At 41.2% G+C, this 17,552-nt stretch overlaps 1 protein-coding gene across 3 annotated transcripts in view; it reads right to left on the bottom strand.

Moving 5' to 3' along the window:
• Positions 1–16,875, bottom strand: part of CAP2 (cyclase associated actin cytoskeleton regulatory protein 2) — a 68,767-nt gene extending 51,892 nt beyond the window's left edge. Inside the window, exons 1-4 of one of the 3 annotated variants that reach the window (XM_033071432.1) lie at positions 16,545–16,875; positions 10,749–10,858; positions 3,944–4,068; positions 281–381 (exon numbers count right to left, since the gene is read on the bottom strand). In XM_033071432.1, the coding sequence (XP_032927323.1) occupies positions 281–381; positions 3,944–4,067 (225 nt within the window). In that variant the 5' untranslated portion in view covers position 4,068; positions 10,749–10,858; positions 16,545–16,875. Of the gene's footprint in view, positions 1–280; positions 382–3,943; positions 4,069–10,748; positions 10,859–16,314; positions 16,420–16,544 lie in introns of those variants that run through there. The other 2 variants (XM_033071424.1, XM_033071440.2) reach the window with 2 other exon arrangements.
• Positions 16,876–17,552: the final 677 nt, after the last annotated feature.

Below are 17,552 nucleotides of genomic sequence, written 5' to 3'. Positions count from 1 at the left end.
CTATTCAAATTGCTTGTGACTGAGAATATGTATCTATTTTGCATTCTATGGTGTTCAACTTTGGTGCTGCAGAAGGCAACCAATCTCTTCTTATGAATCCATACAGTCTTGTGCCCTTCCTGAACCAACCGTACTCAGTGTGTTACGCCAGGCTATCACTACTACAAGAATTAATAACTTAAGAGCTTATTCTGCTATTAAGCAGAAATGAAGGCTGATCACACAGATTCCAAGACTTGCACACTTGTATCATCATGGGAAAATCTCAATAAATACTTACATGTGTCTTCACATCACCTTCGAGAATCTTGCTGTACCTGAGAAACTCAGCAACACTTCCATTCAGCAGCCTATCAAAGGCTTCAACATATGGTGCTATGCCTGTAGAAGAGGAACATTCCATTATAATGGGTTCACAAAGTATATAATGCATAGGACATGTGTAGCAGATGGAGGAGATGTAACATAGAAACTGACAAGTTTCTCTAACTTCATTTCTGATTTATGAAATCAGTGAAAAAGGATGTAAAATTATTTTTGTCCTAGATAGAAAGAAGAGAAAAAAAATCCTGCTCTTGGTAGAACTTGAATACGAACTTGAAGAGAATTTCCTGTGAATAATGTAATGGGAAGCCTCTTTTGTCTTAAAATAACATGCTAGAATAAACATCTCATAGCCCTTCGAAGGAGTGACCTGAGAAGTCTCTCTTAACAAAATTCCCCTATTGTACTTTAACTAAATATTATCCCCCCAAAAGAACCTGCACTGTACTTAACAACTATTTTTACACTACTCACCCATTCCTGAAAATCTCTGTGTTGTTTGGTGGCTTTTAATAGCAACCAATTCCATTTCCAGTAAGAGAGTCTTTGGACTGGGTTGACAGTAGATTTATGCAGTGAGATATGGCTTTGTAATCTCCTCATTTTGTTGTCTCACCTTGTGAAACTGTCACTGAATAAAGCTCAGACAAGTCCTCCAGATGACATATCCCACACTCTATATATATGCTATACATTATGAAAGCTGCTGTTTTCTATGTGGTACACAGAGCAGTTTCCTGCTAAAGTGGACAATCACAAAACGCAGATGGGCCTCAGTTTCTTAAGCACCTGGCTTCTACTTGGCACTATGTGGTACCTGTTAAGATAGCAAAAATAATCTTCCTTTGGATGCTTTCCAACCCTCCCTTAATCCCTCATGTCTTGTCTGTGCCTCAAAACCTTCACCAGATTCAGCATGAATGACACACTCGTGAATCTATGACATACGTAGGATCTGAGAAAACAAGGTTAAAATTCTTCCCTGCCTCTCTCTCTCGTTAATGAAGCCTGAGGATTGCTCTGAAGAGGTACCAGGCTTTCCCCAGAGAATTTGCTTTAACCTTTTGGCACTATATAACAATTGTGTCCAAATTCAGAATCATGAAAGCCCTCTTTATTCCACAAGAGTCATCTGGCTCCATGACAGAAAAAAAGACAGGCTCTGGCAACTGGAGTTTGCAGTGGCCTGTGTGGAAAAGAAAATGTAGTTAGTCTGCTAGGTGGAATTTCAAGGCTCCTTTTGTTCTCTTGATGCCATTCACCTATAATTCTGAGGAATTTCTGGGCTTTTTTCCATATTAAGTGTTTGTATGTAAACCCCTCAAATGACATAATGCACAAAAGGTTTTAGCTGTGGAGATGCTTTTCAAAGCCCATTTATGTTCTTTGTTGGAATCTGTGTATGTTTCCAAAAGAATCATTGTAACACTTCCCTTTAGAGCAGAGTTTTACATAACAGTTCACCAAACTGTCCTATGCAGAACTAGAAAGCAACTATGCTGTTTTTTTACTATTCAATGCAGCTCACTCCCAGGAGCATTTACTAGAATTTGCTGTGGGCTGTGCAGAGCAACAGAGTAATTTATTTGCAATCCTGCTGTTGTAATGCCATTTAGGAAAACAGTAAAGGTACAGACCTCCCATCTGTTTCTGAAAATGTATTAATTGAAAAGCCCTTTTTTTTTAAAAAATAATTGTAATTATGGTATGGTCTTTTATGGGATGGAGGTCATGGTTAAAGAAAGAAAGAAATATACCTCCCTTTCAACTGGAGATTTCAAAAAGATCACACTCTGGCCTGAGTGTCAGTTTTGAAGGAGAGAAAGAAAGAAGAGACCTGTTAGACTGTTTCCTTTGCAGTGGCTGTGGCAGGTACACGTACTTTTGCAGAGGCACAGGCACACAGAGTGGTGTTTGGGGCACTGTAGGCATACCAGTCACACAGACTGAAGACTCATCTCAACTGCACCAGCAAAAGCTAATTCCTGAGTCCCTGTGTGAGACAGCTCTGCCTGGAGACGTCATGCAGCCTGGCAAGCACCCCATGGTGATGCTCATCTCAGCTTCTTACTGCAGTCTACCAGTGGGTGTGTTTTATAATCACACTTCAACAAGGTTTCTCAGTTGGTTTCTTCTAGAGATCTGTTGAGGCATTCAGGCTCTGCTTCCCTAGGGGGTGAATCTTTTCACCTGACTGAGCTCTTAGGTTAGGTCAAGAATAGAAGCAGTTTTCACAGAAGAACCTGGCATGGTGAGTTATTTCCTGTTCTGAAAGCAGCCCTGGTTCTGCAATACTGTGCTCTGGATAAATACAGAGTTCACCTAAATGGACTCATTACATGACTGAATTCTTTGAGAATTGCACAATTCCTAGGGGTGCTTGATTTTTTTATCAGTTTGTACCTGGGTCGTATTTCTCCCTGACTTTGCTACAGTTTACTAGGCTGCCTAGGCTTTCTCTGGACTGCAAGCACATTTTTACTGAAGCTTTCTGCGACTGGCTAACTCATCTGCCATGGAAGCCTGCTCCCTTCCTGCCACAGAAACACACTGCTCTCAGTCAGCTGCTGCACAGCAGCTGCCAGTGTGCAGACCCACAGTGCACAAGATGCAGGGAACATCCCTCACATCTTGGCTGGCATAGGGGACAATACAACAGCTCACAAACTTCACTTGCTGCTGTGTCAGTAAAGGAAGCAACTGCCTGCAACTTTCCATGTGTCCTGCAGCTTCTGTACAGCACAGCTGAGTCCATGCTGGGATGTGCTCTTCTCAGGAGAATGCAAGAAAAGGCAAGGAACACAGAAAGCAAAGAACAAGAAGCTAGTAAAGAGATGTATGTTGGGGTTCTGGATGAAAAAACAAGTTTTGGAGAAAGGAAAGAGCACTTCTATTCCATCAGACTTAGAAGTACCACATATGTAAAGTTATTTAACCTGTAACTTTCAGGTACCACAAAAATTAAGGTGTGAAAAAATATGATTCGATGATATGATGTGAATAGACAAAGAATAGTCTTTTTTTAGTATATTCTCCACTGTAGTGCTTTGGAAAGCCACTTGAGAAAAGAGAGCTGAAGAGATAAGAATGTAAGGCCATGGATGTACAGCAGTCCTTAGTGAGCAAATGCTTCCAAACAAACTCATATTTGATTAAGGATGTTAAACAAATTAAGTGGGTCTGCATCATGAAATTCAGAGAGAGCTGGCAAATCAACAGTGTTTATATTGGTGACTTCTATAGGAATATTTATGCTGTACATTTAGGGGATGTCTCATGTCTTCTGCTAATTGGGCTCAAGCAGACATTTTGACCTAGGGAGTTACTTACAACAATGTAAGTTGTAAATATAATTGCTAAAATGGAAAGAGTAATAAAGTCTGAGACATGGACAGCATATTTAAGAAAAAGTGAAATAATGAATTTTCTAAGCTGTATTAGTTTAGAACTGTGTGTGCTACTAAGCTTGTCACATGACAAATAAATTTTTTAGAGTATTACTTTATTTTGATACAGAATTTGTTGGAAGTGGGATTGCATTCCCTCTTGCAGACAAATATATACATTGCTTGAAATTTTTTAATAACAGAGAGATGGTACTTCAAAGTAACATACTTACTTCCATTGACTCCATTGATGCCATCACACTCCATTCCACCAGATCTGTGTGAATCTGAAAATAATGATTCAAGTCGAGTCACTGCTTTCTCCAATCTCTCCATCAAGCCATGAGTCTCTGCCATTCTGAAAAAAATCATTATGGATAGAAACAGTGTTAGACCCCTCTCAGTAAAGTCCTTGCAGTTCTGTTCATCTTGTGGCTTTTCTTTTATGGTAAAACTCATTCTTTAGGCGTTGTCTTTCTGGCACATAAGCAGTTGCAGTGGAACAGCTGACAAAGGGTAACCTGCTTCTTTGTCAGCAGGGAATAAGATCAGTACTCAGCTCTGGCTCTTCCTTCTAAGTAGCAGGTTCCAACCACTGTTTGTGTAGCCTTTGACAGTCTGCACGTGAACAACTTAAGACAAAATGTGTGTATATATCCTCCCAACCAGATAATGAGATGACTGGAATAGTTATAAAAGTAATTGGTAAAATATTATGCCTACAATGGTTTGAATCAGCATTTACAAAGACTAAAATACAGACTCAATTAATGCTCTCTGATTTGTGAAAAGGTTCATTCTGAAATTTGCCTTGGTCTTTTATGCTTTGTAGTAGGACTCAGCCACTTGACTGAAGACTACACAAAAATCCAAGAAGGTCTTCTGTTTACTTTTCTTATATGATTTACCATCACTTTTTTCTCACAGAATTACCTGATATGAACCAGTGCTTCCCAAGCTTTTAAAATCAAATTTGGACAGGAAAAAAAATCCAGTAGTACTGCAGTTCTGCTGCAGTGCTGTTGATTTAAGATTAAACAGAAATTAGGTTACATTTTTAACAACTCACACATTGCCTTCTTTCCTTACAATGTGATTATCTGCTCTCCTACATGTGAGGCAGTGTAGGCATTGACATTTTTGAATATTGGCCAATCTCTCAGGGAAAAAAATGTGCTGTATACCGTTCAGAGTGAGAAAGAGTTATATAAGCAAAGGCAAAGCTATGTTTAAATCCCGTGTCATTTAATAGAGCAAATTTAATGTACATGTTCCCCACTTAAGGTTGTGAGTGTTTGGTGTTGCTAAGTGACATTTGGCAGGGGGTGTATGTGATGATGATGGCTTTGATTAACATGATCCCTGTGGCCAGTTGGAGCCCAGCCCCCACAGGAGGCTGCATCCCCTGCCCAGCACCAGGATGTGCAAAAGCAGGAGCAACAGGGGAATGCACATCCCCAGCTGGGGCACGCAGGGAGTCAGAGGCTGTCTGGGGCCATCACCCTGAGATGTTCTACCATAAGACATTGATTCCTGTATGGCTTGGAGACTAGAATGGTTAGGCAGACATGGAACAAATGTGAAAATATGTTACAGTGATTTCACGATTATAAGCCGCACCATTTTGACTAAAATTTTGGTCTGAACCCGGAAGTGCGGCTTATAATCAGGTGCGGCTTATATATGGACAAAGAATGAAAAGTTGCTGTTTTAGTTTGGAGGACAGGTGTCTGCTGAGAAAGGCAGGAGCTTCTCTTTGAAATGGAGAATGTAAACCCTCTCCCTCCAAATTACTGTAATTTTGAAATCAAGGGGCTTTCAGGCAAAAATATGGGAATTAGGAATAACAGTTCTTTTCTAGGGAAATTAAAATAGAAATACAGTACTACAAAGAAACAAACTCCAAACCCTGACAAAGTCAGAGTACAACCTGACACCCCATCAGGCAGGGTGTTGGTAGCAGTCCCATTAAATGGTGGCTGCATCCTCCTGCAGTGACAGATGTGATTCAGTTGGAGCAGTGCTCCTGCAGAAGGTGCAGTTTCCTTCCAGAGGTCCAGCGGTGATGTGGAGAAATCCGGTTTTCCTCTGGAGTCCAGTGGAGAAAGGGGCTCCCTTAGTGTCCCAAAACCTCTGTTTTTATTTTGGTAAGAAATGCTGGGCTCTTCCCCCTGGCTGGAGCAACTTCCAATGGGATGCAGTAATTTTATCAGTCACACAGTGGGACTCAATGGGCCATTAGCAGAAAATGACTCGCTGGAGGAAGGATGGGTTGTGAAAAGATAAAGAACAATGCCCCGCCTGGTTTCAATGGATGGCCTATTAGCAGAATATCTCCCATGGAGATAAGGATCACTGCCCCCACCCTCAACAGACAGTGATAGAACAGATACCTTTTATCACACTCTGTATTGTAACATGCGGCTTATAATCAGCTGCGGCTTTTGTATGGACAAAGAACGAAAAGTTGCTGACATCCAGAGATGCAGCTTATAGTCAGTGCATCTTATAATCGTGAACTTACTGTAATTCCTAAAGAACAGCCTGCTAGAAGTGTTAGTACTGCAGAGATATGAAAGCCTAATAGCAGATTACAATAAACTGCATCACTATGCAACACTCAGCAACCAAACCAAACACTGCTGCTTCAGTGTCTCCACAGCCAGTGCAAAATGCCTCATGTTATAATTAAAAAATACAGTAGCATGGAAAGAAATGTTTTCATTTACAAACTAGCACTACTAATTCTTATTAATAAAATATAATAATATTTTTCTTCTAGAAATTTAAGCATGAGAGGAAATTAGCTACTATTAGCCGCACGGTGGAAACACGTGCAAAGTTCTCGTACTCTAAGTCAAACAGGGTGGGACCTTCAGATTTTACCTTATAAACGTAATGAGGTTTGTGTTTGACCTAAAAGTGAAGCAAAAGATTTTACAGCGTGAAACCCTTGGGAGAACCATTCTTGTGAGAAAGTTTTGTCTGGAATTTATGGGGTTTTCCTATTTATATTAAATAAAAAAGTCAAACCGCCAAAAGAGGATGACACTAGACAGCATGCATACAAAGAGTGTAAAAATTCAGAGGGGCTCTCTTGTCTTATCACAGAATGGGTCAGGTTAGAAGGGACTCAGAAGAGTCATCTGGTCCAACCTCCCTGCTCAATCAGTATCATCCCAGAGCACATGGCACAGGATTGCATCCAGATGGTTCCTGAATATCACCAGTGAAGGAGACTCTGCAACCCCTCTGGGCAACCAGTTCCAGTGCTTGATCACCTGCACAAACAAAACAAAGTTCTTCCTCATACTCAGGTGGAATTTTCTGGGCGTCAGTTGCTGCGCATTGCCTCTTGCACTGTTGCTGGACACCACTGAGAAGAGCCTGGGCTGTCCTCTTAGCACCCTCCCTTCAGATACTGACAGACACTGATAAAGTGTACTCTCAGTTGCCTCTTCTTGAGGCTGAACAAGTCCAGCTCCCTCAGCCTTTTCTCATAAGAGAGATGCTCAAGTCCCTTAATCATCTTTGTGTCCCTCCACTGGACCTGCTCCAGGAGCTCCATGTCTCCCTTGTGCTGAGGAGCCCTGACCTGGACACAGCACTCCAGGTGTGACCTCACCAGGGCTGAGCAGAGAGGTGGGATCACCTCCCCTGGACCCACTGGCAAAGTACTTTCTTTACACTGCAAAATGCACACTATTCTGTTTGAAAGATCAATTCACTTTTAAAAAAACATAACTTAAATTTTTTGTAAGGTTACAAATATCTTGGCAGGAATAAGATGAATGTATCAGGGAAGCTTTTGAAATATTCAAACCTTTATGACAATGTTAAACCTTTTCTTAAAACAAAGCAGTGTTAATGCTAAAAAATATGTGTACATTTTTCTCACATTTTACCCTACTACATAAAAGCCTAAAATGGTGTCTATTTTAGAAGTTCTGTTTTCAACCAGCCTTAAGTCTGTCTGTGTAACATAGCATACTAATACATAACACAGCATACAGTCACCTCATTTCATCAGTATTTTAAAATATATAGTTAGTACAGTACCTATTTGTCTTTGTGTGAAGATACAGTTTAGTAGGATGGGGTTTTTTTTCATTTGCCGTAAAATTTTCTTTGATGATGTCATTAAATGTTACAAAAATTATTCAGAAACCTCTATGGAAGACCTGTTACTTTTTGGTCTTTCCAGCCTGATTTTGCCTGTGAAACAATCCAACTGTTTGATTACAAACCCAGTAATTTGAGCGCACACACCAGGAGGTCTGAAGAGTCTCACAAATGAGCAGACTTGTAATGTTCTACCTAATAAATGGCCTTCTGTAAGACACTAAGAATACACATTACAGTGTCATAAATTCAGGGGAATAACCAGCTCAAATACCTGAAGGATCTTTTCATGCAACACTTTTCTGCTACAACATAATCTTTTACTCACTGTATTCTTCACAGCTTTATTCAATTCTCATTAGCTGGAGAATTACAATGTCATTCTTCCAAAAGCAGGCACCACCAGCAATCACAGAATAATATATTTTTAGAGTCTTTAAACAGAAGAAGAAACCATTTTACCCTAATATTAGGGATGTCATGTTTCTATTCTTTTTATACAGAATATTACACTGAATAATCATCATGTTTACAACTATGTCTACCTTTTTATCTGTACTGTATTTATATATCCATGAGTACATGGTATTTCCATCTATTTATATATACATGTATGTGAACACACATCATGCACATAAGAATACACACAGTTAAGCCTGTCATGTATGAATAAAGTGCAAGAACACTTTTGTGATTAATCAGTTGTACATATACTAATCTACATTTACACCTCCCTTTACCATTAAATGACACATTGTTATCTACCTTACAAACAACCTAGGAATTAATGTTACTGTTCTAAATATCCTCTGAACAATACCATGAAAACTCTCTTCATCCATTCTCAATCTAAACACTGATTTACATATTTGGCTCATATTATGACATACTTCAGCATTTTATTGGCCTATATTCAACTGTTTGTCTGTTTACTTATTCCACACTGCACTCTGCATGGTCAAACAGATACCACAAAGCCACAGCTCAAAAGGAATCTGAAAACAAATGGCATAGTTTGACTCTGTGAAGATACTATCTGCCATGACATAGCATCAGAGCTTAGATTATAAATAAATAATAAGATTGGTCTACTTAGTGTCAAATTAAATCTCTGCACATTAAAGAAAAGAGGATGTAAATATGTTGATGGCATGCTTCCACTCTCATAAAGCATGTTTTTAAATCAAGACACACTCTCTATTTGACCTGTTAGGATTTTAATGAAAGATTTGATCTTGAAGTGATTATCAGATTTAATCATATATCTTTTCCAGAGTTAATGCTGACCACCTATAAGGAGTTAAAAACAACAGTGCTTCAACTCCCATATAATCCTTATCCAGTTGCTCTCTTGATGGAGAAGTACATTGTCCTTCATTGAAAATAATGTCATCTAAGAGTCAGGAAAGGTGTTAACACACATCTATTGACAAATCATTTAAACACTAACATTGGTAACTGTTTATTTGGCACAAAATCAAGACAGATAATCCACAGCTCTGCCCTGTTTACAGTTAGTGGTATCTTTTTTGGGAGTGCTAAATGCATGTGGTAATACTACCACCTGTCATTTCTTCCACAAAAGAAGTAAAGCCAAAAGCAGGTAGAACAAAACATGATGAAACCCAAAAAGCTGATTTCTTTTTATAGACAGGCCTTGGGAGATCACTGCTTTCCTCCCCAGATGTCTCAAAGCACCATTTATTTATTATCAAGGGAAGAAACTTGGCTGTAGCCTAGAATTTCCTGATATACTTATCCCAAACAGCAAACTAAGTCGGTCAAAACACACATGTACTATTCCTGTTACTATTATATGTGATTTACAACGAGGACAATATTGCTCCATCCTCAAGAAGAAACAAGTTGTAATAAATGTGCAGGGAAATGCAGTACAGTAGCATAAGGGGGGAAAAAACATATGATGACATATGAGGCACGTAAAAATGGAGATTTTGAACAAAGGAATGATGCTACCTCATAAAGTATTAAATGATTCTCACAAACATCAGCAAGAGAGGGTACAAAGTTCCACAGTTTGTTTTACTTCCTAGCAGTCTATTAATTGAAAGGAAAATAAATGACCTGTTAACTTATTTGCTTCCTTCCCCTGCCTCCACTCAGTACCAGTTCTTCCAAATTCAGCTAGGATCTGAAAATTGATGCCAGATGTCACTCACGCTCATCATCTGAGATCCTCCATGTCAAATTAGGATTTCCTCTCTATGCCAAAAAAGGGCAGATACCTACACCACAACACAGGCAGTAATCTGGCATTTTAATTGTATTTACCATTCCTGCACTTCTTGGAAAATCACACTGTCCTTGGAAGTACAGCACTTTGCACATGTGCTTTCTCTCTTAATAAATTGTTACCAAGATATGAAATAAAATACACAACCTCCCAGATTGCCAGCTGGTACTATCAGAGAGCCAGTCATGACCATTTTATAGATCCAAAGCACTGTGTCCTCTGAGAGTTCCTCTGTACAATATATGTCAACATACATCAAGGGAAGAGAAATGCATTCCTGAACATCCTCTCAAATTACGAAAGCATCTTACAGAACTTCATTTCTGAAGAAGACAGCACACAAACAGCCTGGGTCTGAAATGGCTCTTTTTCCTATATCATCATTCGCTCACCTACAAATCCAAGCTGTGTTAAGCAGCAGTCTCTTTGCCACTTTTGGCATGAGACCCAATTTCTGTTCAGACAATAAAAACACACTGGCTTGGAGTCTTGGGAATTGCTCATTTCTAGACAGAGCTCAGAAGTAGCTCAGTACTAGCTGAGAGGTAAGGAGTAACACCTGAAACTCTTTGAGTTGCTACTATAAAAGATTCTGGGGGGAGAATACAAAGGGAACAGTGTTGAGAAGAAAGCATGTATTGGTAGACCAACAGGAACATTACCTTGTATGGTTTGTGTTTTGCTTTCCATTAGCTGTAGGGGAGGAATGTAAACAGAATCTTCTCAAACTGATGTCAATTTGGATTAAACCAGAAGACCTCTCAGTAAGGCCCTGTGTGAGAAGAATGATTTGAGTTTCAAATCAGAGCCTTTTTTATTGTTTTGCCCCTAGATCTACAATATTTAGTTTTGTATATCAAACAGTATTAGAATTTTGACTCTTTTTTTTGTTAAGAGGGACAGTTATACCTGAATTAGCAAGAAGACAAAAATGTCTGTATGACTTCTGCTTTTTGTGGATGGATGTGCCATTTTGACTGTTAAGCTGATCTTGAAGTCTTGGCTGATTCTAGTACATTCATCATAAAATATTTCTGTCTGTAGCTCAATGTGTGTGTTAATACCACTGATATGCTATTAATGAGTCCCTTATGGTTGTGCATAAGAGGGTGCCACATCAATTATCTTGTGTGTGGACGTCCTTCTTTGGCACAACCTCTGTGTCTTTAAAGGGCTACTTTTTATAAGCAAAAAAAAATTTGCGTAGAAGAGGTAAAAGCAGGTTCATGTTGAACCTCTTCCATTCAACCCAAGTGTTTTCCTTTGTCTGGCCTTACGCTGTTGGTACCACAAAGCATATTTTTCTGTTTGCATTCTGGCTCCTCCTCTGCTTCTCTCCCTCTCTTAGTCATCAGGTTGCTGTCTAGAAAGCATGTTGAAAAAGAATAGAGACCTTTTTTCATCCCATTGTTCAGAAAAATTGTAAAACTTGCTTCATAAAATAATCTCTATTTTGGCAAATACCCTTAAGGCTGTTGATGCATTTTAGATTTCTTATCATATCCCAATTTAGTCCCATAATATGGGTGAGCAACTGTACACATCAAGCTTTATATCTACAAGTCAATGTAATACTAACATGGACTGCAGTTAGGTCTCTGATAATTTAATATAAATTCTTTAAAATACGTCGTGTTCATGTATGTGCTCAGTATCTCCTGGAGTATCAGTTCACTTTCTAATTATCTGGAAGTTCTATGCAGAGCTTCTATCCCTTGCTGAATAATTTTGACTGTCATGAATTTTGTGATCACAAAGAACGAGTTCATTATTTAATGATATACTGAAACAGTCAAGACTTGACAGTCTGTGTAAGCATGATTGACTTAAAATAACCAAGGCAACCCAGTTTCTAAGTACATTCTCCTATTCCTTTTGTGCTCCCTTTTCATGTCACCACTGCTCATAGTCTTTTGTCTTGCTTTTATTTTCTTCTCTCTCTCCAATGAAGTATACAAGTTTTAGTATCTCTCCAATCAACAGAAATGCAGTGTTCTTAGCCACCTCATTTACTGTTTATTACTGAGGGGCTCTTCATGTAATCAAGCATCGTAAAGGCCTTACAAGCCATTTAATTACCTGTCACAAGTCCAATTACTGTATGTAAGCAGACTGCCTTGCTAAACCGAGAAAATACTGCATGCAGGCATTGATTTTATTCAAGTGCTTCAGCTCAGTTCATAATAACTGAACAGGAAGATCCTTTATGCTATGGTTCCAAACAAATTGAATTTGAACTCTCTGAAAAGGTAAATTCCACAAAGTACAAAGGTTTCAGTACTTCTGGGATGCAAAAGGAAAAAAAAAAAAAGGGGAAGTTAAAACTAGGTGAAGAGTATTGCAAGCTCTAAAAACAGAAACTGTGAAATTACTTCTGAAGAAAAGACTAGAGTTATTTAGTGCCAAGGTTTGTAACAGTTTGTTTGCTGTGCTAGTGGCCTTTCACAAGGCTTCCACACCCTGCTTCTCATGCATATCCATATTATGCTGAAGCCTGAATAGTTTGGCTTGATTTCAGCCAAGTTTGCAAGTGTTCCTATTCTTAACTGAACATCCTGCTGCAATCTCTGTGTGATGGTCTCAGGCTCATCGTGGCTGCTCCACTCAGCCTCCAGCCAGTGATTCTTCCTCCAGCAAAGCAGCAGGCAGGAGAGCTTAAGCAAACTTTTCTGCCATACGAGTCCTCCCTCTGCTCTGTACCTCAACTGAGATCTTTATTGGTCACAAAAACTCAAGGTCTTCATGCATCTCCCATTCTAAATTTTATCCACTGACTTTGCAATACTGCTAGCATTGCAATTTTTGCCTTTGCTTCTGATTCAGGGTCAAATGGGCCACCTGCCACTAAAAAAGACCTTTCTATTTCCTGATATAACCTGGTTATTACTTAAGAGGTCCTAAGCTTTAACAATAATCCATACAGCCTGCTCACATACAAGATCTCAGACATGTAGCTGTTTATCCCTCCTCTGTTTCAGTGTGGGGTCTTTCAAAACGCAGAGAAATCAAACCGAACCTACCTAGAGGCTTGTAGAAGTTAGCCTTTTTGAGGATGGTTGTTGCTTTAGAGGACCAAGAGCTGTTAGGTGAATTAGTCTGCTGTTTCTAGACAATGACGGATTACACAGAGAAATGTAAATTATTCTTTGCATTCCTTCCAAAGAGCAATTAATTAAATATTTAAACTAACACAGAACATAGCTTAAAGCTTAGCTTCTCAGCAGATCTTCTTGGAAAAATGTGCCACTATTTAATTAAGTGATTGAGCATTTCCCTGTTTGGCTTTTTTTTAATATAGGCTACAAAAGCATTAAGGCTTTAATTCCCAGCATACTACTACTGGTATTTGGGATTCTACAAACAGCCTCTTTGACTTGCTGTTCTCTGAAAAATTGTGGGCCAGCAATTCTCATTAGTATATATACAGGGAAGTAGTCTCAATGGGACCTTTTAAATAACAAAAAAGTCCCTGAAACTGACAGTCAGGATACCTTCAAGTATACAGTGAAATTAAGACAGCAGTACGCAGACTCTAGTGATGTCTATGCCATACAGCCTTGCTGGCTCTGTGACAGAGGTCACAGAGGTTTAAGAAGCCCCGAACTCCTTATTCCTGATGAACTACCTGAATCACCATAATCATTGCCATAGATGCAGCTGTGCTCATACATGCTTTTGTCACTTCAGCATATAGTGCTTAATAAAGGTGTTGTTACCCTGGTATAGTTCTTAGCAGTGACATTCTGGAGAAGAGCTGAGTCTTTAGAGTTTGAAGTATTTGGTATTATGTAAGCAACTGGAGTGGACTCTACCTCATGAAAATGACAAGTTCCCAAATGTCCCCCCTACTGCAAAAGATGCACTTGAAGTTTTAGAAAAAGGAATTATTTATATATATCAGGGGTACTTCATCAAGCAAAATCCTTTAACCAGTTCATAATAAAGCAGAAGAATTAACTGCAAAAATGTATGCCTTATTTATCATAGGTGTTTCTTTGCCCCAATTAGCACCATAAGCAAAGAATGTTCTCTTTCATGTAGTCAGATGTTCCATTAGGCAGCAACTGTAGCTATTAGTTTGTGCTGTTGCATGGGATGTTAGAACTCCTGCAGAAGCACTAAGAATATTCTTTAACATATTTGGCAGTTCATCATTTCTCTCCCTAGAGTTCAAACCAGTTTCAACTTTATTGCCACTGAAAGGCCACAGATTAAAGCATCTGACTTTGTTCAGATGATGCTGCAAGTCAACATTGAAGCTGAGAGCTGAAAACAAGTGGTCTGGTTTCCAAGCCCTCCTTACTCACTCTATTTTTCCAGTACCTGCTAATTCAGATTACTAAGAATTTTGGACCTGGGTGAACTTTTTTTTTTTAAACTTAGGGTACCCAATGTATTTTGCATGGATAATAAAAATTATACAGTGGGATCAGAAAATCTACTGATGGGAGGGAATTTAATACAGGTAATCTTAGTACTCTTCCTCCTTATGGTTTACTAAGCAGCACTGCCGACAAAGAATAATGAAAACATGTCAGAGGTTGGTTCTACCGTAATAGTAAATAATGCACATCCTCTTCATTTTAATTTAATTGAGAAAACATATTTTATTGATTAGGTTTGGAGTTGTGCCTGTCCACCTTCCACAAATGAGCAGCATTCAAGGGGAAAGACACAAAGGAATCACAGGAGTATTCAGAAAACTTGTACTTTTGTTCAGCCCAGGACCAAAAAGACCATATTGCTGTATGTGCCTGGCTTTGTTACAGAAGGTGGATTGCCTTTGTTCTTGTGCAAACTTGCTCAAAATAGAGCCAGTGTTATGAAATCCTGGAGCTGAAAATGCATAAAACCAGAAAAAAGTTTATTCTCATTTGCATAATAAGTATTAAAAGAAAATGCTAGGATAATATTTGCATAAAAATTAGGTTATCTGACTCAGAGTAATGTCTTAAAAGGCCAGATTTGAGAGTACTGTATTGGGTTCCAACTCATTCCATCTACCACTTTAATATTCTAAATAATTTTTAAAGTTACATTTCTGAAATAGAATGAGTTTCCTGGTGACAATTTCACAAAACAATGGAACATGGTAGTCCATAAAGCACTGCCACTTTTGTCTGCATTAGAAACAAATCTGCAGGTTTATCCCACTCAGAACCCCTGCTAAAGAGATCCTGTCCAACTATTTCCTAATGGACTGGCCTCTGTGTAGGGGTTTTTTTCTGACATTTTCCATCACTCACAAACAAACACATTTAGGTAAGGTATGTAAAGAAAGCTGTCTTCCCCAGATGGTCTTTGTTTTTAAGACTGCCCCTACACATAACAAAATCTGGATTCTACGTGATAAAAATCCTCACTATTGATGCTGTAATGCCAAGATACAAATCTACAGCAATCCCTAAAGCAAAGGACAGATTGCCCATTTTTAGGTGAGGTCACGACAAGTTCTCCTCGGCTTTGTGCTGGCTGCGTCTCTGGGGAATTGCTCCTGATGTCAAGTTACTGCAAAATGCAGGACCTCGGCTTCACGGGTCTTCATTTCTGCCTTCCTCTTGCCCCCCCTGAAAGATACCTTGTATTTGAAGTATCCTCTATATATTTTTATGCAAAGGTAAATATATAAATATATTACGCCTTCAGGTCGCTGACCCTAAGATGCTGTTTAACCCTTTCTTCTGGGCTAAACCCGTAAACTCTTCTTGCCACATCCACCACACGCACACCTCCGGCTCCAAGGGCGGGGGGATTCAAGGGCTCGGCGCCCCGCTTCCCACGGCACTACAGCCGCCTGCCTCAGAATTAGATCATCTTACGCTGATTAAGAGAGTTCAGGACCTGCTGCCGGGAGGCAGGGGAGCACCGCTTGACAGCCAGGTCTGCACCAACAAGCTGAGGGCATTCTGAGTAACCCGTCAGCTGCCGGGACCCGGAGCGGGGGCCGGGGCACAGCCGAAAGCTCCCCCGGAGTCGCTCCCGGCGCTGGCGGGGGCTCGGCTCGGCAGAGGAGATCCGGCTTCGGCCCCAAAGAGGATCCCTCGCATGCCCTGGTATTTCGCTCGGGTCTCCCCTCTCCTAGCCCACATTACTCCCTTCCCACTTATCACCAGGGGGAAGGGAGGGGGGAAGGGAGGGAGGCAGGGAGGGGGGAGGTTTTCCGTGCGCAGCCCGGCGCAGGTGACAGGAGGGAAGTGGAGGGGCAGCGCGGGTCCCTGACCCAGATACCTCCGGAGCACTGCTCGCCCAGGGAATAACTCTGCCGCCCTGCCGCCGCCGGCCGAGCCCGGACTCGTGCCCTCATCACTTTCCCCATGCCCAAGATGTCCGCTCGGCTGCTCCTGCCGCTGCCACCGGCGGGAGCGCTCCCGCGGCCCCGGCCGCGCCTGCCCGGGGCCAGGGGGGTCGGGCCGCTCCCGGCATCCCGCCCCTCCCGCCGCCGCCTGCTCTTGAGTTACCTGTTTTGATGACCCGCGTAGCCTTTTTTTTTTTCTTCCCTCCTCTCTGCAATGAAAATCCGCGGCCGGTCACTGGCTCCCCCCCTCCCTCTCTTCGCCGCTGCTCTCCTTCCTCCTCCTCTTCCTCCTCCTTCTCCTCCTCCTCCTCAGCGGGAGCCGGTGTCAGTCAGTCACATCAGCTGCCCGGGCAGGCAGAGAGAGCAATGCCCAGCAGCTTCCGGGAGTGCCAAATAAAGACAAGTCCAGAACGGGAGAGAGACGGTGGCAGAGATGGAGAAAGAAAGCAAAAAGTGGGTGGAGTGTGAAAATGGAGAGAGAGGGAGAGGGAGAGGTGTCTCACGGCGGCGGCCGGGATTCTGCGGGGAAATGGCAGTGGTGGAGCATCACGGAGGAACAGGAGAGCGTGCAGGCACCAGGGTGGAGGGCACCCAAGGCCGCTGATATGGTGGCCCTGCTTTTGCCCATCGGGCACGGCTTGAGAGGGTTGGAAGCGAGCACCTCACAAGACACTGGCCTGGTCCATAGTGGGAAAGAAGAGTGGGGCCCATGTGGAGCCCCTCACCTCATATGGCAGGGAAGGTCGAGGGCAGCCTCATGTACACCTGGTTACTTCATTGCCTGCCCTGGGCTGGACTAAACTGTGCCAGCCTGAACGGAGCTGTAGCTGGGCCCATGGTGGGGCTACTGCCTTCATTCAGTGTGGCCATGAAATTAGGATTTTCAGTGGGGAATTCCTTGTGCCTAGGCCTCATTTGTCAGGCTCTCCAGGCTTCACACCAGTCCATATCCCATGCCAAGTGGAAGCACAAGAGTTCTGCAGTTGTGTGGTGTTTGTCACCATGTGGTCCCAAGAGACATTCACCTGAAATCTGCTCCAATGAGTTGCTTTCTGCATGAAAGTCTTGGGAGAAGACCATGAATTCACAGCCTCCAGAGAAATAGTTTGCTTTTGAATGGAAAAAAAAAAAATCATTAGATGGTGATAATAAAAAAGACCACATGTATTTT

The sequence above is a fragment of the Catharus ustulatus genome, chromosome 1 (genome assembly GCF_009819885.2).
Source record: "Catharus ustulatus isolate bCatUst1 chromosome 1, bCatUst1.pri.v2, whole genome shotgun sequence".
Lineage (NCBI taxonomy): Eukaryota > Metazoa > Chordata > Aves > Passeriformes > Turdidae > Catharus > Catharus ustulatus.
This window is presented reverse-complemented; position numbering and strand designations above follow the sequence as displayed.